The sequence below is a fragment of the Balaenoptera musculus genome, chromosome 3 (assembly GCF_009873245.2).
Source record: "Balaenoptera musculus isolate JJ_BM4_2016_0621 chromosome 3, mBalMus1.pri.v3, whole genome shotgun sequence".
Lineage (NCBI taxonomy): Eukaryota > Metazoa > Chordata > Mammalia > Artiodactyla > Balaenopteridae > Balaenoptera > Balaenoptera musculus.
This window is the reverse complement of record NC_045787.1, coordinates 164,062,412-164,081,397: the sequence shown is the minus strand read 5'-3', so window position 1 is coordinate 164,081,397 and position 18,986 is coordinate 164,062,412. Positions and strand designations below refer to the sequence as shown.

The window sequence follows — 18,986 nt, the reverse complement described above, 5'->3', positions numbered from 1 at the left end:
AAGGACACTCAAGATGCTGGAAGTCTGTGAGACGGTTTTATTATCTCTCCGATTAGAGTCCACCCCTATCCACACCCCCATTCTCAGGGGTTTGGGGGAGGCTGCCCCAACAGGGGCCCTGTCCCCACCAGAGCCTGGACGTGGGATCTCTCTGAAGCAGGGGTTCTGGCCTTCCGGTTCCTTCCGCCATCTCTCCCGGGCCTGTCCCGTGCTCTGGGCGGGGCTGGCAACTTGGCTATTCCTCCAGTCCTGGCCCTGGGGCCGTGAGTGTCTGGGACCATCCAGCTGCCTGTGTCAGTGGGGCTTGGGGACGTGGCCGTCCACGTAGAAGTTCCTGGTGATCTTGGGCAGGGTGAATTCAGCCCCTTCCAGCGCAGGTGTCAGCACAATCTGGCAGCCCAGCCGGGAGTTCTCTTGGAGGAGGGGGGCCATGTCCAGCATGTCGTCCTCCCTGGGGCAAAGGGGGCAGCGATTATTAATGGGTCCGGGGGAGTGGCCAGAAAGGAAGCTCTCCTGCCAGCAGCCGGAGCAGGGAGAAAAGCTGGGGCTGCCCTCTGCTGCTGCAGAGGTGGAACTCTGGACGCCCAGAACGCAAAGGCTCAGCAACCAAGCCCTGCAGCTCAGAGCTGGGAGGGGCCACCCTGCTCACCTCTCGTCAGGAGGAGGCAGAAGGTCCAGGTGGTCCTCGCTCACATACACGTGGCAGGTGGAGCACGCCAGGGAGGCTTCACAGGCCCCTGGGGGCAGCAAGTGAGGGAGCATTGGTAAGGGGAGTGGTCAGGCAGGTGCCATGCAGTGAAGGACATAAAGGAGAATCCCTTTGTTTCTTTATTATTTTTTTTTTTAATTTTTTTTTTTTAGCCACACCACATGGCTTGGGGATCTTATTTCCCCGACCAGGGATCAAACCCAGGTCCACGGCAGTGAGAGCCAAGTCTTAACCGCTGGACCACCAGGGAATTCCCAAGAATCCCTTCGTTTCACCACTCGACCCTCATTTCTCCCTCCCGGGCCTGCACGCCCACTGTGGGCACCCTCCACCCTGTCATTGACTTAGCTGGCTGTTCCCAACCTGCCCATAGTTTTTGCAAAAGGACGTCCGGGGTTTCCCCCAAACTCCCCAGCAGGCTGAGGACCAGGCTGGATACCTGGAACCGGTAATGAGCGTGGACCTGACTTCAGTGTAGCTGAGAGGGGACAGGCCAGGCAGGTTTCCTGTAGCCTGTGGGCCCTTGCTGTGACCCTGCCACTGTGCTGGGCTTCCCTGCTGCTGCTGACGGAGGGACTGGCTCACTCAGCATCTAATGCTGCAGCAGGGGAAGGGGTTAGGGAATAAGGGTTGGAAGATGGAGAGTCTGGGATTTCCTGCTTGCCCCTGGACACATTCCCAACCTTCTGATCGATCACTGGGAACTGTGCTCCGGAATAATGTTCCTCCTGGCCTAAAGCCTTCCAAAGGGTTTTTATAACTAGAATAAAATCCAAACTCCTCCACTCAGTCCTTGAGATGCTCCCACCCCCGCACTCACCCACTTCAGCCACACCAGCCCCCCTCACTCAACTCCTCCATGCCAAGCTCATCCCCACCACAGGACCTCAGCATCTGCCATACTCTTGATCTGGAAAGCTCTTCTCTCCACTCTTTCCATGGCTACGTCCTTGTTGTCTTTGGGGACTTAACTGTCCTCCAAGTGCCCCATTTCTTGTCCTTCCCCTGACCCTTGTTATCTCTTTAGTAATTTCTGGACAGTGTTTATCACAGTCTGAAGTTACCATCATCATTTCTGGGTTTACCTGTGCTCTGTCAACCTGCCCTCTTCTCTCTGTACTCAGCACTGAGCCTGGCAGGTTGTAGATGCTCGAGAGATACTTGTTATAAGTGAACGGGACAGAATTCTCTTTTCTCTTCCAGACATGTTGGACAATAAGGGTGGTGCTGCAAGGCAGCCTCCTGAACCAGCAGACCATCCCTGTGGGCTATGGTGACTAATTTGCCCACCCTTCCAGTCTCTGGGGAAGAAACTGTCTGGGCCTCGAAACTGCCAGTAGTTCCCAGGCATCTCTTCCTCAGCCCTCTTTCCCAACTCGTTAGCGTCCTTACCCCATGAGACAGAGATTATCTAATATAATCGTCCCAACTACTCACTGCACACCAACTATATGCCAGGTACTACACACTACACATGAGATCTGTTTAATCCTCACAGCAACCTGGTGAGATACGAACTAAATTATCCCATTTTATAGATGAGGAGGCCGAGAGATGCTAAGGACCTTGCTCAGAGTCACACAGTTGGCAACAGCAAAATCTGAACACAGGCCACTTGCCTTGAAAGTTCATGTTCTAATCTCTGTCATGAACTGCCAATCACTGGATTCCAGAACAGAACTTGAGGTAGGTTTGCTATGACCCCCACGCCCCACACACACATTCCTACAACTCTCCCCGTCTAATGATTAAATCAGCTCCCTATTACATACACCCAACAGATAACCCTGTACACTTTTTAAAAGACTGCTCTTCCCAGTTGCTCATGATATAATCACATGTTTATGCATGGGATTATTGTCCCTATTAGGTTGAAATTGGTGTGAAATGACAGGGGCCTTATCTGTTTTTTACATTGCTACCTGGCACACAGTAAGTGTTCAATATTCATAGAAGAGCAGCACAGATTAGTGGCTAAAATAGGCTGGGTTTGCTTGAATCTAGTTTTGCCACTTACTTGACCTTGGACCAGGTCTGCTCAACCTGGGGCTCAGTTTCCTCACCTATAAGACAGGATAATATTCTCCCCTACTGCATAAAGTTTTCATGGAATAGATTCAATCAGTTAACATGTGTTAACAGGCTTAAAGTAATGTCTGCTATTATTATATTTCCTTTAACAAATACTGATTTAATACCTGTTACATCTAAATACCATGACAGGCAACAGATAAGTGTGAACAAGGCAAACAGGGTTTCTGATCTGATTCTGGGGAGAGATGACAAAGAAGGAAACAAAACAATGAGAAGTGCTACGCAGAGAATGAAACACACTGAGATGACAGTTATCGGGGCATGGGGACTTTAGTTGGACCGAGGGGGATAAAATTGTCAGGAAGATGACATTTACATCGGGACCTGAAGGATGAGAAGGAGCCAGAAGATCTGGTGGGAAAACACTTCTGATGGAACAGCAAATGTGAAGGCCCTGAGGCAGGCATGAACTGGGCTGTTTGAAGAAGAGCAAGAAAGCCAGTGTGGCTAGAAGAGAGGGAGGAAAAAGGAAGAGAATACAAGCTCCTGGAGGGCAGGAGTTTTAGTAACCTCTAGCAAATGCTCAGTAAATAACTGCTGAATGAATGAAGGTTAAGAGGCAGGGAATGAGGCTGTAGTGAGGGGTCTGAAGTTTACCCATGTTTGGTGGGAAGCCATGCAGGGTTAAGTACTGGAGAATCATATCTGACTTGTGGGTTTTTTTTAACGAATGAATAAGGGCCTCCCCAGTTCCCTGTGCCCGGCTCCCACCTTCCAGATCCACCCCATGGCGCTGGGCCAGGTAGAGAACATTGTCCCCGACTCTGCCGCTCACCGGAATCCGTTGGCCTGACCGGTCTACGAACACCACGTTCACCCTGGGGACAGATCGGGGTGCAGATGACGAACTGGATGATGGGCACAGGAACCAGGTGGAATCTAGGATTAGGGAGTCGCGTTTGGGGCTTGATGGACAGGGGAATAGGGTGATACAGAAAGGGGACCCAGGGATGAGGCTGTAGGGCAAGGTGGGGACCGGAGAAACCTCGTGAAATTAGTAATGGGGGACCTGGCTCCCACACTCACACGTCCCCAGGCCGCTCGGGACAGCCGGCTTCTTCCTCCCCCGCCGGGCGCGAGCCTAGAAAACACGGTTGGGTGAGCAGCCATGCCGCGCCCGGCCGGCGTCCAATGGGTCAACGATGCCCGCCCGAAGCGCCCCAGGTACCTGTCGCCCGGAACTTCTTGGCTATCGCAGGAGCCGCCGCCTCCCCGGACCCCCAAAAGCCCCCGGATCGGCACCACCAGGCACCCCTGGCAGCCCGCAGCAGGAACCCAGCATTCACGCCTCCCCAGGCCACGGAGGCGGCCATAACAGGCATCATGTGACCCGGAGACTAAGCATGCATCGCGGCGCACACGCGAGAAAAGGGCCCGTAATTGCCCGAATATACGCGCCGACGTTTTTGCGTGGGGGCGTGCGACAGAGGTGAGTCCAGGAGGCGGCTGCCAGAGTGAGGAGCCGGGCAGGCGCGGCTGCACCAAGACCTGCAGGGCTTTCCCAGACCTCCCACCAGGCCCACTGTTATCCCAAGAACCAGACAGGTCTGCTTTCTTTAAAACCATTTACTTACAAACTTTAATTCAGCAAAGGTCTGTGTGAGAAGACTGGGGAGAGGACACCCCCCCCGCCCCCGGAGTGGATGTGGACCCCCAGAGTCAGGGGAGGGAAGCTGGTGGCCCAGCCGGCCAGGACCAGGGCCCAGGGTCACCTCAGGCTGACATGTCCTGCTGGTGGGCAGGGGCAGCGCTTATTGGCATGTTGTTGAATTTTCTAGCACTGGGCCAAAGGGAGGCCAGCTCCGGGTGATCTGGCCTGGGGATGAAGAGGCGGAGCTCATCTTCAACATGGAGGAGACAGCAGAGGCTCAGTGAGATGTACAATGCCTGACAGACGGACAGCAGGGGGACTAATTTAAGCTGGCAGAGAAAGCCCATCCCTGCACCTAAGCCTGAGCAGGAGGGCTGGTGGGACTGGTTTGCCAAGACCAAGGCTTTGGCCTTCTACTGTCCCCACGATGGGGGACCGCGGGTAGAGGGGCCCAATCCCCAGGCCAGAGCCATTTGGTCCTGAGTCAAGCTTCCGGAGCTCAGCATCTGAGAGGCTCTGGCCAGTGGGGCCTGGGGCCTGGAGCCTGGCTTTTAAGGCATCAGAAGGCGAGGGGACTGTGGTAGGGGGCAGGGGACCTGGAGGCGGAGTACAGGTCAGAGAGGGCAGGCAGGGGCAGGAGACGGCCATGCCTGCAGCAGTTGTGGGAAAAAGAAAAAAGGGCTGAGCCATTTCAAACCGAAAAGTGTGGAATGGAGGCCCAGACACGCTGGGCCTTGAAGGAATCAGAGCTGGGGGTCGTCCTGGATTGTTTAAAAAATAATAAAAATTAGAAAAGGAAACCAAAGTCAACTGTCAAAGTTAAAAAAGGGGGACAGTCTCTGATCCTCACGGGAGGTCAGGGAAACCTCCAAGGCACTCGAAAGGCCAAGATACAGGAGCGACGAGGCAGGAGAGGACTCCCAGAGAGACGAACACAGGCGGACACAGGGGTGGGGAGAGAGAGCAGGCCATGGCCTCTCCCTCCTCAGGCTGCAGGGTCTCCACACTGGGAGCCGGCCAGAGGTGCAGAGTGGCTCCCAGACGCCCCTACATTCCTTGGGCTCCTGCTGGTTGGTCAGCAAAGTCTTTCAGAAATTTTTCTATTACCGAAAGGAAAAAAAAAAGAAAAAGAAAAAAGAAAAATAACACAAGACAAAACACCAGAAAACCCAGAAGCGATTTGGTGCAGGCCCTTGAGCATCTCCAGCACTGGCCCCTTAGAAAATCCTCTTGCGCTTCAGGTAGGAATCTGCGTAGTGGCCTCCAAGGCCCTGGGAGTGCTGGCCCACGTAGCTGCCTTCTGGGCTAGGCTCGGGCGAGGGCAGCAGGTGGGCGAAGCTGCGTTTCTGGCCACCCAGTGGGGTCTGAAGACAGAGGGGAAGGGGTGGTGGGTCAGGGGCCACCCAGGGGCCACCACTCCCCAGCCGAGTGTCCCCACCCCTTGCCCGTACCTTCAGCAAGTGGCTGTGGCCATTGGGCCCAGGGCCGAGGCCCAGGAGCCCTTCTCCAGAGCCCAGTGGGGAGGAGCCGACCGCCTGGGAGAAATGGGAGAGATGTGGGATGGGAAAGCAAGCAGCCCCCAGAGCAGAGGCAAGGGTTTCAGGTTCAAATCTTGCTGCTGCCACTTACTAGCTATGAGACTGGGGTCAGATTACTTCATCTCTCTGGGCCTCAGTTTCTTCATCTGTGGATTGAGGCTATACCACCCACACCCTGGGCTGCTGGGGGAGGAAGTGAGAGGCCAAGAAGCCTGGGCAATACTGGGTGCAAGACACATAGGCTCAGGGAGAATGGCTTGTTTCAGCTTGGCCCTGAGCAAAACTGACCCCTGCCACCACCCTGGCCTTGGCGCTGAAGGTCACAGGGCCCCATGCATCCTGGCTGTCCCTGGGGACCTGTGCTCAGTCAGGAAGGCTCCTCACCTTGTTAAGGTGGCTCTGCTTGAGGCCGGCCTGCAGGCCGCTGGTGAAGTAGGAAGTGGGTGAGCCCAAACAGAAGTGGGAGACGGGCCCACCGCCACCTCCGCCACCCCGCTCACCAAAGCCACTGGGTGGGGGGGACATCTGCAGAGAGGGGGCTGCCTGAGTAAGACAGATCATTGCAGTATCACCCCCTTTTGTCCCCAAACAACTCTGGGCTTTGGCCAATATGACAGTGGTGTGACAATGCCAGCAGAGGGGCCTGCCCTCCCTTCCTCCTCCAGGGAACCCTCCTCCAGGGAACCACATGCATGAGCACAGGGGGGCCTGCTGGAGGATGAGCTCCATGTGGAGCAGATAAATCACTGCAGCCGAGGCTCTTCACCAGCCTACTGACTGCCAGTTATATGAAGGAAGCCACTATGGACTGCTGAGCCCCAGCTGACCCGCCAGGTGACTGCAAAGAACTGCCCACCCACCACCCCACAGAATGGTGAGAAATAATAAAATATTTGCTGTTCTAAGTCACAAAGTGGTAGAATTGCTTGTTATGCAGCAAAAGCTAACTGATACACCCAGGAGGCAGGGTGGAAAGGGCAGCTCTTACTTTGTGTCGGCTGGGTCCGTGAGGCCCGAGGGTTGGCTCCCGTGGGTGGGAGAAGAGCCGCCGAGGTCCCACATCCTGAATGAAAGTGGGAGAAGCACGTTGGGTTGGGGTCTGTAACCAACCTCACCCTTGATTCAATTCCACGGCACAGCTGTCACTGGGGAAGTCAGCCCCCTCCAGGAGAGGGCAAACTCTAGTGTATGGGGGCAAACTCAGCCAGCAGGGTGGGGCAATGAGACAGAATAGGTACCCAGTCCCAGGGGGGTGACTGTACCTGGACCCCAGAGGGCTGTGAGAGTGTGTGGCCCCAATGGGGCCAGGGGTTTGGAGTTTTCAAGGCAAGCAGGGCATCCAGGTTGTGTGAACTCCTGTGTTTTTTTTATGTTGGCACTGGCATTTATTTCGGTTATTTTTTTAAAAACCCACTGTGGGCCAAACACAACACAGGTGGCCAACCTGCAACGTCTGGCCTAGAGGAAGTCGGAATCATAGAAGGAGCAGCTCTCCAGGGACAGAGACATGAATTGCAGAGGGGAGGAGGGGGAGAAGGACAGAGAGACAGAGAGGAGGCTGAGCCCTGTCTCTAAGGAGAAGCAGAAGTGTGGCTGCAGGCCTCTCGGGAGAGAAAAACTGACTGACAGGAAGCGAAGCAGGGTTTGATGATGCGCAGAGACAAACAGACAAGAGACTTAAGGGCAGGGACTGCGTCCAGCATATTCCCCGCTGTCTCCCTAACGCTTGGCCTGGCACAATCAGTACTAGAGAAATGTCAGTTTGGAGAGTGACTTGCTCCCAAGGGACAAAGGGCCACAGCAGCCGGCCTTTGGGAGGGCTGCCCCCAGGGCGGCCAGGTACTTACTGAGGGGTAGTCGAAGCCATAGCTGTCGGGCAGCCCTGGATCGGGGGGCAGGCGGGCGCTGGTGAGGGGGCTGAGCAGGCGGGACTTGAGCTGGAAAGCTTTGCTGCTGCCACCACCTCCAGGGGCTGGGGGGTTAGGCAGGGGGCCCTCAGCTGGGCGGCGGCTTCTCCCAGCGCCTCCCCAGCCCCGGGCCTCCTTACCCGCCAGATTGCTGGCCGGGAGCAGGCTGTGTAGGTTCAGGTAGGGGTTCAGGGGGATCCGGAAGTCCTTGGGAGGCTCCCCCAGCAGCGAGACCTGTGGCGGGAGGGCCAGGTTCATGAGGGCCCCTGGCAGGGGGGCCCTCACAAGGCAGGGGGCTGGAATGGTGCCGGGTGCAGGTGGGGCCTTACCCCAGTGGGCGTTGGCAAAGGCCCACTGTCCTTCTGCAGGCCTCTGAGACCAGTGCCTCGAAGCCCCACAGGAGCAGGGGGCGGAGTGAGCTGGGGTGCTGGGGGACCCAGGCCCATGGGTTCCCGGTCACCCCCAGAGGGGCCAAGCAGTGGCGGCAGCAGGGGCGGTGGCTTCCCTCGCCGGGGCGGCAGCTCCGGGGGCAGGCCCCCTCCTACAGAGAGAAGGAGGAGGGTGTCAGCAGCCCGACCACACAGGCCCCCTCCTCCCAGGGCCCTACAGCTTCCGCTTGGACCAGGGCCAGCAGCCGGGGGGTAACTGTGTGCTGGACACTGAGCAGGGCCCTCAAAGTGCATCAACTCCCAGATGTTCATGGCTCCCCAGGGAGGTGTGCACCCACGCACTCAACTGACAGGCGAGGACACTGAGACCCAGAGGGGTTAGGTCACTTGCCCAAAGCTGCACAGCTGGGAGTTTACCACGCCCAGTGAGGAAAGGGGCCCAGGAAGGGGAAGTGGGATGGGACCCACAGGGATGGGGAGGAGCGGGGTCTGCATTACCTGCAGACAGCTCCCCGAGGAGGGGGTTGGCCGGCTGGGCCCCGGGCTGGAGGGTGCCTAGGGGAGAGTCTCCCAGGATCCCGGGTTTCTAGGGACAGAGCACAGTCAGCTGGAGACGAGGGCAGTGGGTCACAACGCCCAGCACACCGAGACTCCAGCCCACAGCCAATCACAGGCAGACACACAGGGTGTCTCCCAATGTCTGCGATAGCCCGGCCGTCACCCACCCAGCCGATGGGGACCGAGGCCTCCTGCATGCCAGGGCCTACCCGAGGTGCTGGGGAGACCCAGGGAACACGGACCATGCGCAGCGGGTCAGAGCCTGTCACCCACCATCTCACACCCAGCCCCCTTGCTGATTATCACGGAAGCACAGTGTCTTAACACGCACAACACCACGTCGACTTCAGGCACACGGCGTGTGACAGCCACATGTGGATTCAGTCACTCTTAGCCACACAGGGCCCAAGCCCACAACCTTACCTTCTGTCAGTTACCGTCAAGACACATCTGCACCACTGACTTGGCCCCAGTGAATCAAACCAGACAGGGCAGTGAGTGAGTGAGTGAGTGAGTGAGTGAGTGAGTGAGTGTGTGTGTGTGTGTGTGTGTGTGTGTGTGTGTGTGTGTGTGTGTGTGTGTGTGTGCAGTGTGTGTGTGTGTTGTGTGTGTGTGTGTTTGAGGGGGTGGGGATGAGAGGCCCCTCTACTCCCCTGTGCAGCCTCAGCTTTGACTGAGTCACTTCCTGAGTCCTGAGCACCTGCGACAGGCCGGGCCCCATAATGGGCCCCAGGGACACAGTCTGATGGTCCACAACCCCACTGATGGTGAACCACCCGTTGGTGGGTACAAGCGGTGTTGGAAATGGAATGACGAGGGGCTGCGGGATGTGAGTGAGGAGGGAGCCCGTGGCCCCACGGCCTGCCGTTACCTTCTGACTCTGGGTCTGCAGGGCGAGCTGCAGCAGCGCTGTGGACAGGGCGGGCCCGTTGAGCAGCGGCATGGCCGGGGGTGCGCCCAGGAGGCCTAGGGGGAGACCCAGAAAATGGGAGGCGGGCCCCGGGTGGAACCCCCCCACCAATTAAACACAGCCCCGGGCCTGTGGAGAGCAGGAAACTGAAGCTGCCAGAGGGCAACTGACAACCACAGAAAAGGGCCTGGGAGATGAGTCCCCCCGGGAGCGGACGGTCCCTCCCGCCACCACACCCTGCGAGGGGCTCAGGGCACCAGCTCCGTTGGGGGAGCATCACTCCACCCCAGCCCCTGCTCACGGGCTCGTGTCACTCGCAGCTCAGGTGGGAACGGTTGTGGGAGGCACCCGGCGCTGAGAGCGCTTGGCCCCTGCTTGCCTTACCCTGCTTGCCACCCGCGCCACCGTGCAGCAGGGGGTTGAGCAGCAGCTGGAGGGAAGCGGAGGGCCCCAGGTTGTTGAGCAGCTGCAGGATGTTGGGCTCGGGCAGGAGCCCTTTGCCCCGATTGAGGGCCTGCAGAGAGGAAGAGAGGCGCAGCTCAGGGCCCTGCCTGGCCACAGAGGGTGCCCGCCTGGTCCCCTGGCTCCCCCATCTCCACCCTCTGGGGCACCCTCCCTCTGGCACGCGCTCACCGTGGCCTGGGCAGCAATGAGCGCAGCCAGCATGCTGCGGCCAGGGGGCCCAGGGGCGCAAAAGGAGACGCGCAGGTGGCTGCCCCCCAGGGCCAGGCCATCTGCCCGCTGCTGTGCCTCTTCCGCCATCTCTGCCGTCTCGTATTCCAGCACGGCGAAGCCCTTCAGCTGCCCGTCCTGGCCGTACGCCAGCTGGGGGGTGGGGGGAGAGGCAGTCATAAGCACCTGGGTGGCAGTGACCACCATCACATGAAGTGACCACGGTGACCAGATGAGGATCCTGATGACAGTGACACCCCAGAGAATGGACTCGGGGCCCTGCACTGTCCCGTGCCTGGTTTCAGCGTTAGCTCATCGAATCTTCTGAATGGCCCCAGGATGCTACATCCTGCCCATTTTTCAGAGGGGGCAACTGAGGCTCAGAGAGGTCAGCACGCCCAAGGTCACACTGTTGGTGGGAGGGCAGAGCCAGGACCCACTCCACACGGGTCAACTCCCCCAGGCCTTGCGCCAGCGCCACGTTGGGACTTTGCCTGGGATTCCTGAGCACATGCTGGTGGGCTCAAAGAGGAGGGGCCAGCGGGAGAAGCAGGTGGCTCGGAAGTGCAGCCCTGCCACAAACCTCAGGCCGAGGATGCAGGTGGCGCTGGGAAGGGCACACAGCCTGGTGGTGAGGCAGATGGCCACCAAGCTCGGGTTTGAGGCTGGTGGAGCTGGGCTGGAGGGTGGAGTCACACAGTCAGTGAGTGGCGGGAACAGGGATGTGGTCACAAGCAGGCCAGAGAGGCCCCTTCACCCCCCTTGACGCAGTCATTTGATACTTCCGGCCCACAGCCCCCTCGCCAGACCCTGGGGCCAGATATGTTCCAGGATTGAGGCTGTTTGGGAGATGAGAAAGGAGGGTGCCGCACACACCCTGTATTAGGTATCAGTCACCCCCAGTGGGTTCTGAGGCGCCCTGGAAATCGAGCTCGTGAATAGCTCGGCAGCAAGATGCAAAGACAAAGGCCACAGACGACCCCACATCAGTTCAACTCAGGCTTTGCTGCCCAGTGAGCCTGCCCAACTCGGAACAAAACTCTTGGTTTTCAGGGTGTTGTAGGTGCTGGAACTGTGGGCCGGGGCTGTCCCAGGGAGAGCAGATACTGTGAGAGCACTCAGCTGGGCCCTGCGCGCCCACGGGCCAGGTGCCACAGGCGCTGTTTCAGCACACCCAATTTGCAGGTGAAGTAACTGAGGCTCAGAGAGGGGCAGTCCCTTGCCCAGGCCACAGAGCTGGAGCTGGGATCAGACAAGGCCAGGCAGAAGCCCTCAACAGGACTGGGCACCTTGGCGTGGCAATGGCTATCCTGAGAACCAGTGCTGTTCCTCTTGGGTCCAGAATGTCGCACGGATGACTGCAGTGTGGTTTGGAGCAACGCACTGCCCGCCAGTAGGGCATAGCACAGAGTCCATAAAATGGAATATGGTGCAGCTACAGGAGAAATGAGAAAGATCTCATTTCTGAACATGGGAAGACGCCCAAGATAAAGTCAAACCAATGCAGGCATGGCAATATTTGAGTCAAGAAAAGGAGAATGCAGGAACATATATACGTATCCATTTGAAATGCATAATAAAATCTCGCTGGAAGGACACACACAAACTGCTCCGAGAAGGGGCTGCAGGAAAAGACCCTGCGGAGCCAGGAGGGAGTCTTCACCGCAGGGCCCTTGTGGACATGCTAAATTTCGAAATGGGCCTGGACTGCCCATTCATAAAAATGAATCAAGTTGAAAAGGCTTTTTACAACACCCCAGGGTCTTGGGACACCTGCTTTATACACATCCATAGCATTCAAACATTTTTAAGCAACTTTGCAATAAAATGAAGCAATTAAGATACGTAGGGACTTCCCTGGTGGTCCAGCAGCTGCGGCTCCGTGCTTCCACTCCAGGGGGCACGGATTCGATCCCTGGTCAGGGAACTAGGATCCCACATACCGCGCGGCAGTAAAGGCAGTAAATACGTAAATACAAATTATATATACATATAAAAAAAGATACGCCAAGTGGCCTGTGGATAACTGGCAAAGTGAACCGGACTGGGTTGCTGTGGGCTTTCCTTCACGATCTCCTCCTGATTATGTCAAAAATAAAACACCCCCCACATGGGCAGCAAACTCCCGTCGTGGGAGGCAGGGGCGCTCAGTTGAGAGCGGGGGCCCCAGGGTCAGCTGCCTGATCTTGGCTCCCAGCCCACCGCTTACTGGCTGGCCAGCCTGTGGAGGCCACTGCACCTGCCCGTCCACGGCCCTCAGTTTCCTCCTCTGTAAGATGGGCCCAGCCACTAGACCCACCTGGCAGAGTGGCGGTGGGGGTTCAACAGTGTGCTCAGCAGGGGCGGGGGAGGCTGTGGGCGTGGGCCCAGTGCCCACTCTGAGTGCCCAGGCAGGGCAGGCTCGGGCCTTCAGCCCACCTCTAGCGAGCACTTCACCTTCGCCTCTGGCCAGGCCCGGCACCAAGGCCTGGATGTGCTTCTTCTCACAGTCACGCTCGTCTCATCAGACAAATAGAGAAAGGGGTCAAAGAGCAACCAAGGCCACAAGGCTCCTAAATAGGGGGACCGAGGCTCACACCTCAACCTGCCTGACTCCCAAGCCCAACCTCCGTTCAACCAGCATGCCCAGCATGGCTGGGCCCCTCGGAGGCAGTCACCTCGAGGCCGGGGCCTCAGCAGGTGCTCAGCAGACATCTGGTGAATGCATATGTGGAGGAATACGTGAGCAGCCGTTCGCAATAACCTAGTCACAGAGCACGGCCAGACCCATTTTGAGACGGGGAAAGCAAGGCCCAGAGAGAGAACCTGTAGTTGGCCACAGCCCTTACAATCTCCACACGAGAGGAGGTAGCTGCTAAGCTATATGCATATGTCATCTGTGTCCTGAGTCCCGTCCAGGGCCTGGCACACAGTAGGTGCGCGGCAGAGGCAGCAGTGAGCAAAGAGAGGGGCTCCTACCAACGCCAATTCCCCAGCACCAACACCCAAGGCCACAGAGCTGGGGTGTGAGCCCAGTACCAGCCTCCTCCAGGGTGGCCTGGGGTTCCAATGCTGGCTCTGCCACATCCCGGCTGTATGTCCTGGGGCATGTCAACTGACCTCTCCATGCCTGTGTCCCCACCTGAAGACGCGGATGACACCTGCCTCTCCAGGCTGTTACAGGATGGAGGGATTGCAGGTAAGCCCAGTGAGTGCTGAAGGAATGTCCACCCTGGGGGTCTGTGGGCACGACCACCTGGGAGCTCTCCAAGAGCTGGGTCTGGCCTATTCTCGCCCCACCGCGCCTGTCACGGGGCTAGACACCCTCACAGAAGGGCCCAAAAAGTGAGACTGGAATGAACCAGGGATTGTTTTGCTAAACCAACGCATGAGTATTGAACCCCTTCTTACAGAGGAGGGAAACAAAGACTCAGAGAGTGAGTGACTTGCCACAGAGCAGGGCTGGGATCTGGCCACGTCCAACTTCCTGACCTCGAGGCTTAAATGGACTGTGGGCTCCTCCAGAGTAGCCTCCTTGATGCTGGGCCCGGGGCCTGGGACCCAGGAGGCGTGAGCGCAAAAGTGGATGTGAACACAGGGTGAGCAGGCCTCACAGCCATTTTTTTTTTTTTTTAACAAAGGTAGCCTCGCCTGCATTTTACAGTGGGGAGGTTAAGCAAGTCGCCAGAGGGTGTGCGGGGATCTGAAGCCCAGCCAACTGGCTCCTAGGTGGGCTGTCACCCACTGCACCACGTGGCGTTTCTAACAAGAAGCCCATTCAAAGTGGCATCGCTGCTGCCTTACTGAAAGGGGACCCAGGAGACTGGAGAGAGCAGGTGACTCAAAGGCCCCTCTGAGGTGCTCTGGGCTTCGCATCTGCTCCCCAAGATCCCCGCACTGGGCACAGGGCTCACCTGGCAGAAGGTGGGTGCGTGGACGGCCGAGAGCGCCCGGCGCAGGGCATCCACATCACTGAAGCCGGGCGGCAGGCGGTCGACACAGAGGCAGCGGGAGTGGAGCAGGGAGGGCGTCAGCTGCCCGGCGTCTGTCCAGTGCACGTAGAGGGTGCGCGGGCCCAGCGGCTTGCCCAGCAGGTCCGACTTGGCGCGGGCGGCCGAGTCCTTCTTCATGTACTCGGCGAAGCCATAGCCCTTGGAGTGGCCGGTGCACTCGCTGTAGACCAGGAAGCAGCGCTCCAGGCTGCCAAAGGGCCGCACCAGCTCCTCGAACTGCTGCTGCGTGAGGCTGGGGGGCAGGTTGGCCACGCACAGCAGGGCGTCCGTGGGCTGCAGCTGCACCGACAGCTCGCGCTCCCGCAGGCGGCTCTGGTGGAAGGCGCTGATGGCGGCCTCGGCCTGCTCCCCGTTCAGCAGGGTCACAAAAGCTGCGGCGGGAGGGAGTGTGGGTTAGTGGGGCCCCCGAGGGCCTGCCCCTCCACCCCGTGGTCGCCCGCACCGACCTCCCTCCAAACCACATGTGACCTCAGAACACTAAACAGCCAGGACATCACAGGCACCAACTGAATGGAACAGTCGCCAGCCTTGAGCCACAATAGCCAGCGCCTCTGGGCTCTTCGAGGCTTGCTCCTTGCAACCCGCGGTGACGCTCACCTACTGGGAGCCTGGCCCCATCCTAAGAACTACATGTGTAACTCGGGTGACACACAGGGTAGTGGTTAAGCATGTGGTCACGGGAGCTTGGGTTTCAACTCTAGCCCCTGAGTGGCTTTGAGGTCTATTTCCTCATCTGTCAAACGGGAATAACTTACTGCTCACAAACACTATTTTTCCAGCAATGAAATGGGCCCAGAGCAGTGTCCTGCCCAAGTGCCTGGACTTGAACCCAGGCAGGCCGGCTCCCAGGCACCCACAGTTTTTCAGGTGTTTTTTTTTTTTAAACATTTTTATTTATTTATTTATTTATTTTTGGCTGTGTTTGTTGGGTCTTCGTTTCTGTGCGAGGGCTTTCTCTAGTTGCGGCGAGCGGGGGCCACTCTTCATCGCGGTGCGCCGGCCTCTCACTATCGCGGCCTCTCTTGTTGTGGAGCACAGGCTCCAGACGCGCACGCTCAGTAGTTGTGGCCCACGGGCCTAGTTGCTCCGCGGCATGTGGGATCCTCCCAGAACCATGGCTCGAACCCGCGTCCCCTGCATTGGCAGGCGGATTCTCAACCACTGCACCACCAGGGAAGCCCCTTTCAGGTGTTTTAATACGTTTGGCTTCACGATCAGCTCCAACGGGTCATGTCCAATTTGCTGAGAAAACCGAAGCTGAGGAGGGTAAATCACTTGCCTATGGCCATAGAGTGAGGACCAGGACTAGAACCCAGGTCCATTTGCCTCCAGGGCCCAAGATCTTAAGCACTACTTCCAGCCCACCAGCTAGGTCTCGAGGGGTCACCAGCCCTCAGTGCCTTCTCACCCATGTTATAGTTCACAGGCAAAGGCCCTGGCTGGTTTAACACCTGGCACAATGCCTTGTGGGCACAGACACCCACCGAGAGCCTCCCATGTAGGGGGCCAAGGCTGACAAGACCTGTCCCTGTTCTCATAGAACTGACCACCACATGCAGGAGGCAGGTGAGTGGGCTGGCAGCGACAGCCTAGGGCGGTCGGTGCTATGATGGGGTGGGGGGGGTGCGCTCAGGGCACTGTGAGGAGCTGCCTGATGCCAGCTGGACGGAAGAGGAGACAGCTAAGAACAGTGGCAGAGGGAACAGCCTGGAACCTTAGGCACCTGAGGAGACGGTGAGGCTGAGGCACATCCTTGCAAGGTAGTATCAGGAGGAGCCTCAGACAGGTTTTGAGGAGAGAAGAATGATCAGGGTTAGGACCAGGTATGATCAGATTTGCAGTCAGATCAGAGCTGGCGGTCTGGGGGAAGGCAAGCAGGGGAGTAAAATCGTGGAGGCAGAGAGGCCAGAGGGAGGCTGCCATTTCGGCAGAGATGTACCCTAGGTCCAGCGCAGGACAGACTGTTGCCCCAATCTATCCCTCATCTTGGGTGCCCATCGTGGGGCATCCTTGATGTTCCTCTTCCAGGCTACCCAGCAGATACCTGGGTACTGGGTACCCATTCCCAAGCCATCCCCCCAGCCGGCCAGTCACCCATGCCTGTCTGGTCTTCTCCTTCAAGTCCTCCAGAACAACTAGTGCCCCTCCATTCTCTTGGCTTCCTTCTGGTCCATATCCCCTCCATCGCTGCTGCATGTTGGGCCTGAAGTTCATGAGACACTGGGCCAAGATTCTCCCAGCTTCAGGGGCTGTCATCCCCTGCCCCTAGCCCACCCCACAGTCCCACAAACCTGTCCCTTTGTATTTGTCCACAAAGCAATACTTGAGCTCATAGTCGCCGAGCAGGTCGTGCACCTCCTGTGGAGACAGAAGCCAAAGGACAGGGAATCACCGAAGGCTGAAGGGAGCAACCCAGTGCCACCTTCACGTGGACCAGCTATGAGGGCAGGTCAATTACCATCCCCATTTTACAAAGGAGGAAACTGAGTCTCAGAGCAGCTACTTGCCCAAGGCCATTGAGGCCATACCTGGCAGAGCTGGGATTCAGAGCTTAGCTGCAGATCCCATGCTTTTAACCAACACAACACACTCTTATTAGAGAGTCAGGTATGTCTGAGTTCAAGTCCCAGCTCTGCATACACCCACAGGGAAGTTGTTTAACCCATCTGAACCTCGGCTTGCAAGACTGACCCTTTCCAACAACCTTGCAAATCAAGTATTAACAAATCCATTTTGTACATGTGGAAACTGAGGCTCAAAAAGGTGAAGAAAACTGTCACAGGTCATGCAGTTGGTCAGCGCAGCAGTGGGAATGCCACCCATGGGTACCTGACTGGGGACCCTGTGTACTTAATAAGCCCACATTGTGTGGCTTCACGTGCCTCCCCATTTCCTCCTACTGGCAGGGCTGCCTTCTTGCAAGCCAGCTATGGAGGCGAGGCTCTGGGGCCTGCTTGTGCCAGACACACTGTGCACCCTGCAGGAGAGGCAGCGTGTTCCCAGCTGAGAGGTGGTGGGCACTAGGAGGATGGCTGACTCTAGAAACAAACCAGACTATGCTTAGGGGTGCCTGCCCCAGGTCTGTCCCCAAGTCACACCCCTCCCAACACTCCTAGGGCCCCACCAGCCATGTGACCACCCATGGGCAGAGAGAGCCAATGGCAGGTGTGTTGATGGGCCAGAGACCAGAGATTCTCCATAGCAGGGACAAAGAACCCATTCCATCGCCGATGGGCAGGGCAGACCAGATGCAATCTTCCTGGGTTCAAAGAGCACTGGAAAGTCCTGCTCCATTTGGCCCCAACAGAAGAGCACCCTTGGCCAGATCAGCCAAGGGGGGGGCTACATAGAACAACCCCACCCCCCCTCTTTTCTGCAGGTCTGTGGCATGGGGACAGGAGGAGACTCCATTTTTCCAAATTAATCCCGAGGCTTTTGGGGAAAAAAGACCCCAGAAGCTGCTACGACTTCCGGATCTTCCTCTAAAAGGAGTTAATAAACGCTTGCTAGGAAAAGGCACAGTCTAGTCAACCATGAAACTTATGGATATGAGGTCCCACCACTCCATGGTAGAGCAGGAAGCAACTGGCGTCCCAGTTTCCACAGTCCCGATCTGGCTGCCCATTCACAATCCCCCAACGTGGCCAAAGCTGCCCGCCCCCTTCCATTCCCCGCCCCCTTCAATCACTTGGTTTCGTCCAAGCCTGTGGTCGCCCCTAGCAACGTCCCCTCAATCAAGTTGGTTTCACCCTCCATCTCCGACCCCCCACATCCCGCTCTTGGTCTCTCCCGACCCCGCGTGGATCCCGCGCTTGGACTCAGCCTACGCCCTCCGCCACAGCGTTGGTGTCGCCCGGTTCCCCCCGCGCACGCGCACGGTGGTATTTCCCGCCACGCTCCCACACGGCCACCCCCCCCACACCTGGTTGGTCACGTCCCCCGGGAGGCCCCGGATCAGTATCTTGCGGCGGTTACGGAACTGGCGCTCGGTGTGTTCCAGGCGTTTCCGGATCTCCTCTGGATCTAGCGGCGGCAGTTCTTCTTCAGGCGCCCGGCGCTCCGCGACATCGTCAGCTTCAACCTCGGCCCCAGCCTCCGGGCTCAGCGGGGGCCGGTGAGTAACGGACACATCGGCCGCCATCTTGGGAAACCCGGCGCCTTCTGGGACCAGCGAACCGAGGCGGAGCGGCATAGAGCGGCAACGAGGGCGCGTCCGCCGATTCGCCGAGAGAAGCCCCGCCTCCTTCCCGACCCCTCAGCCCATTGGGTAAGGCCCCGCCCGCCTCTCAGAGTTCAAGCCGCGTCTGGGCGCTACAGGCTCCGCCCTTTTCCGCTATCAAGGTGTCACTCAAAGGACGCGCGGAGCAGTGGAATGGCAAGCCACAGTGTGCGGATTTTAAAGCCTTTATTAGTGCGGAATTCGGGGATACAGCCAAACCTCCGTCGTCTTTGCCCAGTATCACGGCACTCTGATGCTCAGGATAACTCCACTGCCACAGCCTCGTCGGGCTGTTTAGGCGCGAGGGGCAACTGGGTGCTGCTTTGCCTCACGTGGTAGATGTCACGCCGCTTCTGCACCCCAAAGACGTACACTAAGGCCGCAGGGAGAATCACCAGGCCCAAGAT

At 57.9% G+C, this 18,986-nt stretch overlaps 2 protein-coding genes across 10 annotated transcripts; both read right to left on the bottom strand.

Moving 5' to 3' along the window:
• Nucleotides 1-22: 22 nt before the first annotated feature.
• FDX2 (ferredoxin 2) lies at nt 23-4,262 on the bottom strand. Of its 5 annotated transcripts, XM_036846664.1 has the most exons (6): nt 3,972-4,146; nt 3,830-3,884; nt 3,515-3,682; nt 3,120-3,250; nt 650-737; nt 23-451 (listed from the first exon to the last, which is right to left on the bottom strand). In XM_036846664.1, the coding sequence occupies exons 1-6, from the start codon at nt 4,126-4,128 to the stop codon at nt 295-297; spliced, it is 756 nt and encodes a 251-aa protein (XP_036702559.1). In that variant the 5' UTR covers nt 4,129-4,146; the 3' UTR covers nt 23-294. The 5 variants fall into 5 exon arrangements, with proteins under 5 accessions (XP_036702559.1, XP_036702562.1, XP_036702561.1 ...); XM_036846667.1 differs by lacking the exon at nt 3,120-3,250 and having other exon boundaries at nt 3,579-3,682; nt 3,972-4,141; XM_036846666.1 differs by lacking the exon at nt 3,120-3,250 and having other exon boundaries at nt 3,515-3,621; nt 3,972-4,140.
• Nucleotides 4,263-4,354: 92 nt separating this feature from the next.
• RAVER1 (ribonucleoprotein, PTB binding 1) lies at nt 4,355-18,813 on the bottom strand. Of its 5 annotated transcripts, none has more exons than XM_036846661.1 (14): nt 18,283-18,813; nt 16,652-16,718; nt 14,262-14,731; nt 10,330-10,521; nt 10,081-10,210; nt 9,658-9,752; nt 8,727-8,814; nt 8,169-8,380; nt 7,980-8,073; nt 7,780-7,904; nt 6,921-6,995; nt 6,317-6,457; nt 5,846-5,929; nt 4,355-5,758 (listed from the first exon to the last, which is right to left on the bottom strand). In XM_036846661.1, exons 1-14 carry the CDS (start codon nt 18,550-18,552, stop codon nt 5,612-5,614), a joined length of 2,190 nt encoding a protein of 729 aa, XP_036702556.1. In that variant the 5' UTR covers nt 18,553-18,813; the 3' UTR covers nt 4,355-5,611. The 5 variants fall into 5 exon arrangements, with proteins under 5 accessions (XP_036702556.1, XP_036702555.1, XP_036702553.1 ...); XM_036846660.1 differs by having other exon boundaries at nt 4,357-5,758; nt 6,317-6,475; XM_036846658.1 differs by having other exon boundaries at nt 4,358-5,758; nt 6,317-6,475; nt 7,780-8,073.
• Nucleotides 18,814-18,986: the final 173 nt, after the last annotated feature.

Bases quoted from the DNA above. Each gene is read 5' to 3' on its own strand.
- FDX2 (XM_036846664.1), bottom strand. From the start codon at position 4,128: ATGATGCCTGTTATGGCCGCCTCCGTGGCCTGGGGAGGCGTGAATGCT. The intron at 3,885-3,971 runs GTACCTGGGGCG...CGTGTTTTCTAG, and splicing joins CAAGAAGTTCCGGGCGACAG to GCTCGCGCCCGGCGGGGGAG. The intron at 3,251-3,514 runs GTGGGAGCCGGG...CCTCTCTTCTAG, and splicing joins CCATGGGGTGGATCTGGAAG to CCACACTGGCTTTCTTGCTC.
- RAVER1 (XM_036846658.1), bottom strand. From the start codon at position 18,552: ATGCCGCTCCGCCTCGGTTCGCTGGTCCCAGAAGGCGCCGGGTTTCCC. The intron at 10,522-14,261 runs GTGAGCCCTGTG...CCCACCCCCCAG, and splicing joins ACGCACCCACCTTCTGCCAG to CTGGCGTACGGCCAGGACGG. The intron at 8,381-8,726 runs GTAATGCAGACC...TTCTCTCTGTAG, and splicing joins CCTCGGGGAGCTGTCTGCAG to GAGGGGGCCTGCCCCCGGAG.